The sequence below is a fragment of the Cervus elaphus genome, chromosome 1 (assembly GCF_910594005.1).
Source record: "Cervus elaphus chromosome 1, mCerEla1.1, whole genome shotgun sequence".
Taxonomy (NCBI): Eukaryota; Metazoa; Chordata; class Mammalia; order Artiodactyla; family Cervidae; genus Cervus; species Cervus elaphus.
In genome coordinates this window covers 90,746,399-90,760,524 of record NC_057815.1, presented here as the reverse complement: position 1 = coordinate 90,760,524, position 14,126 = coordinate 90,746,399, and the positions used below count along the sequence as shown (strand labels likewise).

At 38.0% G+C, this 14,126-nt stretch overlaps 1 protein-coding gene across 1 annotated transcript; it reads left to right on the top strand.

Moving 5' to 3' along the window:
- Positions 1 to 2,819: 2,819 nt before the first annotated feature.
- LOC122708295 (olfactory receptor 4C46-like) lies at positions 2,820 to 3,758 on the top strand. The gene has a single exon (XM_043924637.1). It carries the CDS (start codon positions 2,820 to 2,822, stop codon positions 3,756 to 3,758), a length of 939 nt encoding a protein of 312 aa, XP_043780572.1.
- The last annotated feature ends 10,368 nt before the right edge of the window (positions 3,759 to 14,126 follow it).

Genomic DNA, 14,126 nt, shown 5'->3' with positions numbered 1-14,126 from the left:
ATAACAGCCTCTGTTGTTTCTTTGAGAGTAAAATTAGTAGCAGTTCTTCTGGAGCTTGAAGCATGGTTAAACAGTTCTCTGTATTACTGCTCCAAATGTTAATTCTCCACAGCTGTATACGCAGTCACAAAAGTAACTAAAAGTTCTTTTTGTGTCCACAGCAGGTGGGTGTGTTCATACATAATCACTCAACTATTGATCTATGAAGTGGATATTATTATTCTAACTTTATAGCTGATAAAACAAGAATGTAAGGTACCAAAGAAGTGTACTTCAGATGAAAGAATTCACAATTGGAAGAACCAGGATTCAAACTGGGTCTTTTCTGATTCTCAAACCAAACCATTTAACCAGCAGCATAGACCTTCTCAACATTTTGCAGAAAAATCTGGGGTCCTATTCTTTGAAGTGGTATCAGAGAAGGGAGAGTTAGGTCTGAGGAAGAAGTCAAAACAAAAGGGCTATTCAATGAATTCAGTACCACAGTTTCCTTACTACTTGGGAGTTCAGAGATATCAATGTGTGTGTGTGTGTGTATGTGTGTGTGAGTACATGAAATTTATCAGTATAAATTTGCTTCTCAAGTAGAATTAAAGTAATCAAAAGTATAATAATTATGGTCATTTCAAAAGGAGGTTACTAGTTCTCCATTGTTTATTATAACATGACAGTATAGAGCATGGATTAAGATTTGGAGCAAAAAATAAAGATGCATAATCTGAACTAATCTTAGCCCTGCCTAAATTTTTAGCTGCTTGGCCTTGAACAGAATCCTTAATTTCCCTATGCTTCTATTTCCTAATGTGTAAAATAAGCATAAAAATGATGATAGTAACCATCTTGTAAGTTTGTATCAAGTATTAAAACCAAATGTCTGCATAACACTTAGAGCACACTCAGTGTGCAGTTTTAGTTAATATTAGCATTTTTATTAAACTATTAACATTAGTCTATGGAATTGTTTCCTCATGTGCAAAATGAATGATACAATACCAACCATGCAAATTGTTATTGCTGGGAAAAGAAAGCATGTGATAGTATACTATGAACATAGCAAAAAATCATTGGAATGTACATGCTATACCTATTGCAAAGTAATTAGGTTTAGTCAACATGCATTATGAATACTTTTAATTAGCTCTTGTACCCATTCTTGGGCTTTCCTGGTGACTCAGTGGTAAAGAATCCACCTGCCAATGCAGGAGACATGGGTTCAATCCCTAGGTCAGGAAGATCCCCATGGAGAAGGAAATAGAAACCTGCTCCCGTATTTTTGCCTGAAAAATCCCATGAACAGAGGAGTGTGGAGCGGCTATAGTCCATGGGGGTCACAGAAGAGTCGGACATGACTTAGCAACTAAGCAACAAAAGCAACCTGTTGGGAAGAACCCGGAGGAGGGCATGGCAACCTACTCCAGTGTTCTTGCCTGGAGAATCCCATGGAGGGAGGAGCCTGGTGGGCTAGAGTCCATGGGGCCGCAAAGAGATGGACAGGACTGAAGCAACTTAGCAGATGCACACTGCAGTGTTACTCCTGTTTCAACTATTCTAAGTGCTTTGCTACTGTGGTTTCTCTCTCCATCTTCCACCCGTTCACTGAAACCTGCCAACTTCATCCAAGACACACAAAATCTTTAGTAGAGTAACATCCAAGATTCTCTCTTCATCAGATTTCTTTCATCCTTCCACTCATATTTTCAATGACGTTCCATGGTCCCCCATTTCTTAGAGAGTAAACGGAAAATTCCTAAGCTTTACATCCATCCTTTACCTCTTTTCACACTTAATTGCCATTATCTGGGAAATACATGACTTCAAGTTAGACTCTGAACCATTTCAGATGATTAAAGTCTCTGGCCCATGGGTTTACAGAAGTTCCTCACATCTACATTATTAAAAGAATTTTCTCCTAGGAGGTAATTGGAATAATCTTAAGAACTCAGAATTGTTTCTTCATTAAAAAAAAAAAAAAAAAAAAAAAAAACAAGAAAGAATTCACACTTGGTAAAGTCTGGGTATTTATTACTTATTAGAATGAAGAAGTTTAATAAGCTTAAGAATGCATAAATTAAAATTATGTTTTCTTTTGATAGCTTTGGACAGTGAATGATGGATTTGTGATCTCCAAAGAAGAGGTTTAGCTTCAGAATCAGGGACCACGCTTGATCACTCAGAGCCTTTGTGTGGCAGAAGTCTTATTACAATGAAAAGGACAGAGAAAAGCTTCTAACATAGACATCAGAAGGGGGACTGAGAGGGCCTCTTATCAAGTCTTATCAAGGCCTTATATACTTTTACCAGACCCACTCCCAAAACATACATCTTAAATTCAAAAGATTAGAACTGACAATAGAAAGGTCTTACCAGACCCACTCCCACAACATACGTCTTAACAAGATTAGTCAGAAGGTTCCCTTAAGAAGGAGAAACATGTCCTTGAGCAAGATCCATTGTTGTTACATAATCATTAGTACAGAGCTTAATGAAAAACCTACCCTTGAGCAAGATGAGTTGTCTTGTTGTGTAATCATTAGTTCTGGGCTTAAAGAAAGTTCATTTTAAAAGTTATTGTCATGAAAACTCAGTTTAAGAAAAAAAAAAACATGGGCTTAAAGAAAGTTAATTTTAAAGATTATTGTCATAAAACCTCAGTTTAAGAAAACATTTTATGTGACTAAGACAAAGCAATGTAGAAAAAGATGTTTATATCTTTCTCCTCCTCCAGAGCCCTGGACCATTTCTCTTTGAGGGCCCTAGACTCCTTATCAACCTACCTAAGAATTAACTCTCTCACTTTTAGGTCAGGAATAAACCATTTCATGAAACACATGGAGAACAGGAACAATGTGACAGAGTTTGTTCTACTGGGGCTCACAGAGAATCCAAAGATGCAGAAAATTGTATTTGCTGTGTTCTTTGTCATCTACATCACCACTGTGGTAGGAAATGTGCTTATCATGGTCACCATCACTGCAAGCCCATCTTTGGGGTCCCCCATGTACTTTTTCCTGGCCTATCTCTCCTTTATTGATGCCTGCTACTCCTCTGTGTGTGCCCCTAAGATGATTGTAGATTCACTCCATGAAAAGAAAACCATCTTATTTAATGGATGTATGACCCAAATCTTTGGGGAACATTTCTTTGGAGGTGCTGAAGTCATCCTGCTCACTGTGATGGCCTATGACCGCTATGTGGCCATCTGCAAGCCCTTGCACTATACAAGCATCATGAACTGGCGGGTATGTGGGCTGCTAGTGGGAGTGTCATGGGTGGGACGCTTTCTTCATGGATTCATACAGATCCTCTTCATCTTCCGCTTACCCTTCTGTGGCCCTAATGTCATAGACCACTTTATGTGTGACCTGAACCCTTTGCTCAGTCTTGCCTGCACTGATACCCACACTCTCGGGCTCTTCATTGCTGCCAACAGTGGCTTCATCTGTCTGTTAAACTTCCTTCTCCTGCTGGTCTCCTCTGTGGTCATCTTGCATTCCCTAAGGGCCTACAGCTTGGAAGCAAGACGAAAAGCCCTCTCCACCTGCATCTCCCACATCACAGTGGTCATTTTATACTTTGTGCCCTGCATATTTGTGTACATGAGACCTGCAGCTACCTTACCTATTGATAAAGCAGTTGCTGTATTTTATACTGTGATAACTCCCATGTTAAATCCCTTAATCTATACTTTGAGAAATGCCCAAATGGAAAATGCCATTAGGAAATTGTGTAGTAGGAAAGTTACTTCAGGTGTCTTATAAATGTGCTTTAGAGCCAAACATTAATTCGTCTGATACAAAGGTCAAAGTGTATTTTGGATGATTTCAACAAGGAGTATGTAAAGAATAAAGAAGTAAATTATTCACTGCAAATTATAGATTCTGCACTGAGGGGAACAGAAATAAGTTCCCAGAAAAAGAGAAAAACATGTATCAAAACCATTCTTTCCATCTTTAGAAAATTCTACCAAATTGAGGTTTATTTTTACTAGTTTCAACCTTGTATGTGGATTCATAGATTTTTCATCTAATAAAATGAAAGAAGTACTAAGTAGATTAGTATTTACCAGTAATCTCTCTAACAACACAAAGAGATTGTTACAATGCTGCTATTATTCCAATTTTACAAGTGGTGGAATTGAAGGAAAAGGGATGGTGTCGAAGCACATATACCAAAGAGTCAGTGATCAGAGTCAGACCCCTTTCCCTGACCGAAGTCCTGAGTGCCTTCATAGATAGCCAAGAAATGATAGAAAGGGAAGATAATTACTAACTACCTTTTATTGAGACAGAGACTATGCTGGACACATTGTGTATAGTACACTTCATTTTGCTACTATAACTAAAAATCCAACAACTTTTCATTGCCAACTGTTCACTTTATATATTATAGTTGATGGTGATTTGTTGGCTGTAACATGTAACTATTTTATTGTTATAAAACCCAACACAATACTGGGTTTTGATAAACACATTAGAACAATTATCCTCCAATTAAACATAAATATATTTAATAATAAAATTGTCCATTGAACATTTATAATAGTTGAATCGAGGTTGCATGATTTTTTTAAAATTTCCTAGTAGGTTTCATAGCACTTACCATTGTTCATGTCACCATCTTAGGTTGGAAAACCATCCATAAGTGTGATGACTCAAATAAAAGAAACTCTTGATGTCAGATAGGAATTTCTATCTATTAAATATGCAGTCATAGTCCATAAAGAACTTGCCTGGCATATTATGATAGTTTCTTCAGAGTAGCACAATTTCTGTTTAGTAATAAACATTGAATGAATAAATAAAAGGTGAAAGCAAAATAAAATCTCAAAAAAATAAAGAGGAAAAAAAGGCACTGTATTTGAGAGAATTTTTTCCTACCTTTTATTTAACTTTATTTAATTCAGATTCTGAGAATTCTAGGTGAACTGTTTAGGGAATTCACAATTTCTTTTACTCTTTTTTTTGAGAGAAAGAAAGGAAAACTGAAATTATCAGCAATATGAGCAAATAATTTACCTTGATGTTTTCCTGTCTCAGCAAGATTTCATTATCTTATATATATATGAGCTATTCATATTATATTTCTCTGTTAATCTTTACCTTTTGGCAACATTTCATTATTAAAAACTTTTTTTAATCTGTGACTATATCTACATACAAAGCAATTTCATAATAAATGTTTTCCATTATTCCTCTGTCCTTCATTCATTTATCAGTAAATATTTTTGAGCTCAAATAATGAATCAGACAAATGGACATTTGTTGGGTCTTCAGTGACTAATAAAAACAGATTTAGGTCCTGCCTTCTCAGAGTGTAGGACCCATAAAATTATACTCTAGAGCTCTTGTGACTACAGGCTGAATTCAGAATCTAGTTTAGACTACATCCTTTCTTCTCCTACCACAATAGCTTCATTAAATCCCTTCTCCTTCCATAAAATCCCATCTCAGGATTTGCATCCAGGGAAACCCATCTAACATGAAGAGAGAGAGTCAAAGAAATATTTGCAAATTATAGACAAAAGAACTTAATAGAAACTTGGTGAATAACATTGTGGAATGGCCTTTTGAAAACAATTACATGACCAGATAGGTGACAGTTTACAGTAAGACCTGGGACAAAGTGCTCCTGAAAGCTGACATGCTCTATGTCAGAAACAAATATATGCCAAGGTTTCTCCTATAATGAAGACATACTTAATGGTGAAAGGTTGAACGCTCACCTCATAAAATCAGAACATGTTCACTTTCATCACTTCTATTTAATATTTTCCTGAAGAGTAATGTCAGAAAAGTTAGACTAGAAACAGAAATAAAAGGTATACAGATTGGAAAGGAAGAAGTAAAACTATACTAACGAATGACATTATCTTATGTAGAAAAAAAATCTAAATAATCCACACACACAAGAAAATTATTAGAATCAATACAAAACTAGCTATATTTCAATATACTAGGAATTAACAATTAAAAAAAATTTAAATAGTTATGTAGGCAGAACTATCAGAAAGAATAAAATGCTTATGAAGAAATTTTACCAAAGTGGTGGATAAACTGTACACTAAAAACTGAAAACATCACTAAAAGAAGTTAAAGAAGACCTAGGTAAGTAGAAGGGCTTTCCACATGGCTCAGTGGTAAAGAATCTGAGTGGGTCCCATCCTTGGGTTGGGAAGATTCCCCAGGAGGAGGGCATGGCAACCCACTGCAGTATTCTTGCCTGGGAAATCCCAAGCACAGAGGAGACTGGAGGGCTGCAGTCCACGGGGTCACAGAGAGTCAGACGCGAGTTAGGGAGGAAACAGCAACGCAACAGCATGCTTACTGAGCCATGAAAACTCAGAGTTAAAAACTTAAATAACAAAGAGGCTTAAATCTGTTCTATTATACCACCTCCAAGTGATTGTTCATCTCTGCCTGTGTTCTTCAGTGAAGGATTAATGAGGTACCAGAGCATAACCAATAGTGAAATTATATGAAATTATAAAAATGTAGTTATACACAATCTTCCAACAAATCAGGTGCTTGCTTATTTTTAAGTTTTACAATAACAAAAATTATTACCAACAAAAAAGGGAAGTCTTACTTAAAGCTGTACAATAAGCAAAAAGTATGTAGGATAAAGAGTCATATCCCAGTATATATCTCAGTTCTGACTTTAACTTAAGGCTTGGTCATATTACACCATATATTTGAGCGTCAGTGTATAGAAAATGGGTTCAAAGAATTAAGGATAAAATTCTTATGCCACTTATCAATTAATTGCCTCTGAGCTACATATAAACCCATTATTGCCCACTCCATATTAGTGAAAATGGATCCTGTAAGCATTTCTCGCTGTCCTTGACCTCACATGATGTTAAGCTTGATCAGGAGAAGTGTTCAAAGAGGCATCCCCTTCTGGATTAAGTATGTTTCTTTTTCATCTTGTTCTGGCTCTGTAGCTCTCAACACTGTGTGTGCTACAATCGTGGGAGGCAGGAGGGATGGCACCCACTGGTGCTTCCTCCACTTTTACTGACACGTCCACGGACACTTTCCCCTTGGGTTGCAGTGGCCCGTCTACAGGGGGATTCCAATCAACTGCACAGGCACCCCAGTCATCAATCTTCCACCTCAGCCTAGATGTACCGTGTGTGTGTGTTAGTCACTCACTCGTGCCCAACTCTTTGTGACCCCATGGACTGTAGCCCGCCAGGCTCCTCTGTCCATAGAATTCTCCAGGCAAGAATACTGGAGTGGGTTACCATTTCCTTCTCCAGGGGATCTTCCCCACCCGGGGATCAAACCTGGGTCTCCTGCATTGTAGACAGATACTTTACCATCTGTGCTATCAGAGGGGTGTTTTCTGTCAGCCTTTCTCCACCTGCACCCAAAATGGGTTTTTCCTGCTTGCCCCTCAAGGCCTTAATTCCTTGTTCATGACTTTCAGTCAACCATCGCTGCAGTGAAGGCTCCTGTCTTGCCAGTTCCAGAAACATTTCATGCCTGCCAACCTCTTCAGCGATCAAGAAATAGTTCTGGACGAAGGCAACCCAGTCAAACTTTTCCACCATTCAATGGACAGCAGCTACACCTTCTCCATGAGACTGGAATCCCAAGTTTGGGGAGGATGCTCACATTCTAAATGTATTCCTTCTTTGGATACTCATCTCTCAGTGAAAGTCCTTCTTTGTAGAACTCATTACCTCCCTCCTTTTTAAAATAGATTTATTTAATTATTTTGGCTGTGCTGGGCCTCTGGTGCTGCACATGGGCTTTCTCCTCTTGCAGCCAGCTGGGGCTGCTCTCTGCTGCAGTACACGAGCTTTTCATTGCAGTGGCTTCTCTTGTCATGCAGCACAGGCTCTAGGGCACGCAGGCTTCAGTAGTTGCAGTGGGCTCAGTAGTTGTGATTCCCAGGTTCAAGAGCACAGGCTCAGTATGTGTGGCACGTGGGCTGAGGTGCTCCATGGCATGTGGGATCTTCCTGCACCAGGGATCAATCAATGTCCCCTGCATTACATGGCAGATTTTTAACCATCAAACCACCAGGGAAGACCTTATTACCTTTTTATAGATAATACCCTGCTATAATTAATAATTGCATGTGAACTTTTTCTGTCCAAATTGCACTGTGGACTGTCTCCAGGCTGGACCCTGACTGATACAATATGGAAAATACCAAAAGAGTGCCAGCCATAGGGGCAATGAGAAACAATATTTCTTTTCTCTGTACAACCAAGATGCAATAATCAGGAAAATTCCATAAAAGAATCTATATTGAGTCCAAAATAAATAAATATTAAACATGCTGTTTTCAATAATAAGCAGTAACCAAGATCTCAGTGTTACATAATAAGACAATTTAATAGCAATTTTATATTCTAGATTCTTACCTTTTTGCTTCTGATGACATTTGAGATAAACAGATTACGTAGTTACAGTTTGATCACTCAGTCATGTCCAACTCTTTGCGACCCCATGGACTGCAGCAGGCCAAGCTTCCCTGTCCATCACCAGCTCCTGGAGTTTACTCAAGCTCATGTCCATTGAATCGGTGATGCTATCCAACCATCTCATTCTCTGTTGTCCCCTTCTCCTCCCACCTTCAATCTTTCCCAGCATTATGGTCTTTTCAAATGAGTCAGCTCTGCGCAGCAGGTGGCCAAAGTATTGGAGTTTCAGCTTCAACATCACTCCTTCCAATGAACACCCAGGACCGATCTCCTTCAGGATGGACTGGTTGGATCTCCTTGCAGTCCCAGGGACTCTCAAGAGTCTTCTCCAACACCACAGTTCAAAAATATCAATTCTTCGGTGCTCAGCTTTCTTTATAGTCCAACTCTCACATCCATACGTGACCACTGGAAAAACCATAGCCTTGACTAGACAGACCTTTGTTGGCAAAGTAATGTCTCTGCTTCTTAATATGCTGTCTAGGTTGGTCATAACTTTTCTTCCAAGAAGTAAATATCTTTTAACTTCATGGCTGCAATCACCATCTGCCGTGGTTTTGGAGCCCAGAAAAATAAAGTCAGCCACTATTTCCACTGTTTCCCCATCTATTTGCCATGAAGTGATGGGACCGGATGCCATGGTCTTAGTTTTCTGAATGTTAAGCTTTAAGCCAACTTTTTCACTCTCCTCTTTCACTTTCATCAAGAGGCTCTTTAGTTCTTCTTCACTTTTTGCCATAAGGGTGGTGTCATCTGCATATCTGAGGTTATTGATATTTCCCCCGGCAATCTTGATTCCAGCTTGTGCTTCCTCCAACCCAGCGTTTCTAGAGATGCATTCTGCATATATGTTAAATAAGCAGGGCGACAATATGCAGCCTTGATGTACTCCTTTTCCTATTTGGAACCAGTCTATTGTTTCATGTCCAGTTCTAACTGTTGCTTCTTGACCTGCATACAGATTTCTCAGGAAACTGGTCAGGTGGTCTGGTGTTCCTATCTTTTTAAGAATTTTCCACAGTTTGCTGTGATTCACACAGTCAAAGGCTTTGGCAGAGTTGATAAAGCAGAAGTAGATGTTTTTCTGGAACTCTCATGTTTTTTCAATGATCCAACAGATGTTGGCATTTTCATCTCTGGTTTCTGTGCCTTTTCTAAATCCAGCTTTAACATCTGGAAGTTCAAGGTTCATGTACAGTTGAAGCCTGGCTTGGAGAATTTTGAGCATTACTCTGCTAGCACATGAGATGAGTGCAACTTTACGGTAGTCTGAGCATTCTTTGACGTTGTCTTTCTTTGGGATTGGCATGAAAACTGACCTTTTCCAGTCCTGGACATATCTGGAAGGTTTGACCCATAACTAAGACTCATACTTAATGGTGAAAAGCTGAAAGCTTATCTCATAAAATCAGAACATTCTCCCTTTCATCACTTCTATTTAATATTTTCCTAAAGATTAATGTCAGAAAAATTAGACTAGAAATAGAAATAAAAGGCATACAAATTGGAAAGGAAGAAGTAAAACTATACTAACAAATGACATGATCTTATGTAGAAAAAAAAATCTGAGGGATCCTCACACACACGAAGAAACTATTAGCTTTAATACAAAATAAGCTATATTTTGGTATACTAGGAATTAATAGTCTAAAAACAAAATTAAGAAAATAAGTATGTTGACAGTACCATCAGAAACAATAAAATACTTAGGAATAAATTTGCCAAAGTGGTGGAAGAATTGTACACTAAAAACTAAAAAAATCACTAAAAGAAATTAAAGAAGACATAGGGTGACTCAGTGGGTAAAGAATCCACTTGCAATGCAGGAGACGCAGGAGACACAGGTTTGATACCTGGGTCAGGAAAATTCCTTGGAGGAGGAAGTGGCAACCCACTCCAGTATTCTTGCCTGGAGAATCCCTTGGACTAAGGAGCCTGGTGGGCTACAGGCTACGGGGCTGCATAGAGTCAGACATGAATGAAGCGACTAAGCACAGGTAAATACAAACATATCCTGTATTCATAGCCTTGTAGACTTAATATAATTAAGATAACAATATCCCCTAGAGTGCATATTTAATGCAATCTTCATCAAAAGCCATTTTATGCAAAAATGGAAATGCAAATACTAAAATTTGTGTGAAAGTGTAGAGAAGTTTCATATGGAATTGCAAGAAATCCCAAATAATAAAAAAAAAAAATCTGAAAAGTGAAGAATAAAGTTGGAGGATTCATACTTTCAATCTCAAAACTTAATGCAAAGGTATAGTTCTTATGAGAACTATAAGGATTTGTAGAAACATGTGCCTCCAAGTTAGGCTAATGAAAAAATAAATATTATACATGTATCTCCACATACAAAAAAATTATTTTCATTTTAAAATGTTAGAAGAAAATTATGATTAAATTGTTATATAATATAATGTCTATATTTAGAGTACCAGTGTTTGTGACTTTTATCTTCATAGATCCAAACCGTTCATAAAAATCATAAACATGAATGACATTATCTCTGACTGTTGGTTGCAATGATTAACAATATGACAAAGTACAAAAACCATGCAGAAATGAGTTGATGATGGAAACAGGATGGCCTGAGCAACATGGATGCTTAGATGCAAAGGGAGATGAGATGTATCTGATAAAATAACAGCTTTTTATGTTTTTAATGAGAATTAAAATTTCCCTGTGAAATAAGAAATGGAATTACAAAGAAAAAACGTTCAACATAGGCAACGAAGTGTTTTAACAAAAGCAACGAAGCGTGGCGTGGCTGTTGTGATTCCTGTTGCTCAGCCGCTAAGCTGTGTCCAGCTCTCTGCCACCCCGTGGACGGCAGCACGCCAGTCTCCTCCGCCCTCCACACCTCCCGGAGTCTGCTCACACTCGCCCTCCACTACCTCCCGGAGTCTGCTCACACTCGCGTCCATTGAGTCAGCTGAGCAGAGACACCATTTGTTAAGGCTGCTTAACTAACCCCTGGGCCCATCTGATCATGCTCAGTGGGAATCTACGTGAAGGTTTAAAACCAATAACACCAGTTTCACTGACCTTGTCCCGGTACCAACTGGCATTATTATTAATTTCCTTACAATTATAGAATGAGTTGGAAAACACCACAGAGTTCCGCACCATAAAATTCTCCAAGTTCTAGTTTTTTCCCACTGCTCTTAAGCATCTTGTGTGGCTTGGTGTCTGTTATCTATCTTGTTGACTTATGTATGATTTTGCCTTTCTGCCATGTTGAAATTTCATTCACCTTTGGATATCATTTCCGGTTTTGTCCCTGGATACTATCTACTTCAAATTTTTCCAAAGCTTCGCCTTCTCTAGATATGCTTGCCCCTATCCTGGTGCCAAACTCTGACTCTATAAGCTCTTTGACGATGGAGAAAAGACTAGACCCTTCATTTATACTTTGAAGAGTGTTACACTTCTTTCCAGGTGGCATTACTGGTAAAGAACCCACCCACAATGCAGGAGATGTAAGAGACATGGGTTTGATCCCTGGGTCAGGAAAATCCCCTGGAGAAGGAAATGGCGACTCACTTCAGCATTCTTGCCTGGAAAATTTGATGGACAGAAGAGCCTGATGGGCTACCGCCCATAGGGTAGCAAAGAGTCATACATGACTGAAACAAGTTAGCACACACACATATTTACTGATCCATGACAATTCAGAGTTAAAAGCTTTTTGTGCCTGTATCAATTTTCATTTTATGTATACATTAAAGCAATGTATAAAAGTTCAGTTAATTCACATCCTCAACGATATTTGGTAGAGTTAGTCTTTATCTTTTTTTTCATTATGAAAGTGTGATAGCACATTTACAAGAGACTTAGAAAATACAGATCAAAATTACATATAGTTCCACTATAAATTACAATTATTTTTAAACAGATAAATTTAGATTTTTATTTTATTTTCTTTTTATCAAGCTCTCAAAAAATAATAGAATTAATAGGCAGAAAAGTAGGACAAAGTAGAAATGAAAAGCACTATTAATCAATTCAATATAATAAAGATTTATACAATTTTCACACAACAGTGAAATACAAATTCTATTCAAGTTCCCATAGACTATAAACCAGAAGACACTGGAAGATATCCAGAGGCATAAAACAAGGTGCAAGAATTTCATGGTATAAAAGAATTGAAATCATACTGAGTCTGTTCTCTTATAAGTGTTGAATTATGCTAGAAATCAATATTAAAAGATATTTGACAATAACCCACATAACTGCAAGTGCAATGTGACATTCACCAAGAGATCTTTGACTTAACCATTGAAAGCCTCAGGAAACTTGAAAGACTGAGAAAGTACAGGGAGTGATTGCAGAGAAGAAAGCATTTACACAAGAAATTAATATCAAAGTTTCTTTTAAAACCCCATGTTTCTGGAAACTGAATGTTCACCTTTAAATGATGGGGGGATCTAAGGAGTCGTTGTTGTTATTGTATAGTCTGTAAGTCGTGTCCGAGTCTTTTGTGACTCCATGGACCATACCCCACCAGGCTTCTCTGTTCATGGGATTTCCTAGGCAAGAATGCTGAAATGAGTTGCCATTTACTTCTCCAGGACATCTTCCTGACCCAGGGATCGAACCTGGGTCTCCTGCATTGCAGGTGGATAATTTACTGATGAGCCATCTAAGAAGCCCATCTAAGAATCCATAAGAAGGAAAATTAGAAAATATTTCTAACAGAATAATTCACTAAAAATTTTGATAATAGTTTCATTTATTCTGCCATCTACTATTACTACTACAAGTCTAGAAAGTGTATTATCTTAGTGATTAAAAAAAATTAATGAGGCTTGAAACTTTTGATCCAATTCTGAGAAATACTATGCTGTAAAAAAAAAAAAACAGGAAATTAACATGTGATACAGTATTATTAATTAAAGTACAGATTTTGTTCAAATTCCCAAAATTTTATGCTAGTTCCCATTAGTTGTTTTCATACCTTTAAAAATTTCATATTCTATTTAGTTGCATTGAGCAGCTTCAGCTGCATGCAACAGATTCTGATAAATTCTCTTTTCATTTTTTTTATTCTGTTACAGAGCTAAAAGTTTAAATAACAAAGATGCTTAAATCTGTTCTAAAATAACTGCCTGCAAGTGATTGCTCATCTCAGTCTGTGCATCTTTACTGGAAGGATTAGTGAGATCAGTGATCACTCGGCTAGTTGGTCAGTGTTATCTGACTTTTCTGCAACCCCATGGGCTGTAGCCCACGAACTCCTCTGTCCATGGAATTATCCAGGCAAGAATACTGGAGTGGGTTGTGTTTTCTGCCAACCTGGCTCCACCTACACCCAAAATGGGTTTTTCTGCTCGCCACTCAAGGTCATAGTTCCTTGTTCATGAGCCCCAGCCAGCCAGCACTGCAGTGAAAGGCTCCATCTCGCCAGCCCCAGAAACATTTCATGCCTGCCAGCCTCTCTTCAGCCATCGTGAATTATTTCTTGCCCAAGGCAATCCAGTTAAATTTTTCCACCATTCAATGGGCAACAACTACACCTTCTCCATAAGACTAGAATCCCAACATTCTAAATATGTTACTTCCTTGCAAATTCATCTCTCAGCCCCAGGTCCTTCTTTAGAGAGCTCATTACACCCTGTTATAATTAATAGCTGTTTTCATTTAGTCACTAAGTAGTATCTGACTCTCTTGCAACTCCATG

Bases quoted from the DNA above. Each gene is read 5' to 3' on its own strand.
- LOC122708295 (XM_043924637.1), top strand. From the start codon at position 2,820: ATGAAACACATGGAGAACAGGAACAATGTGACAGAGTTTGTTCTACTG.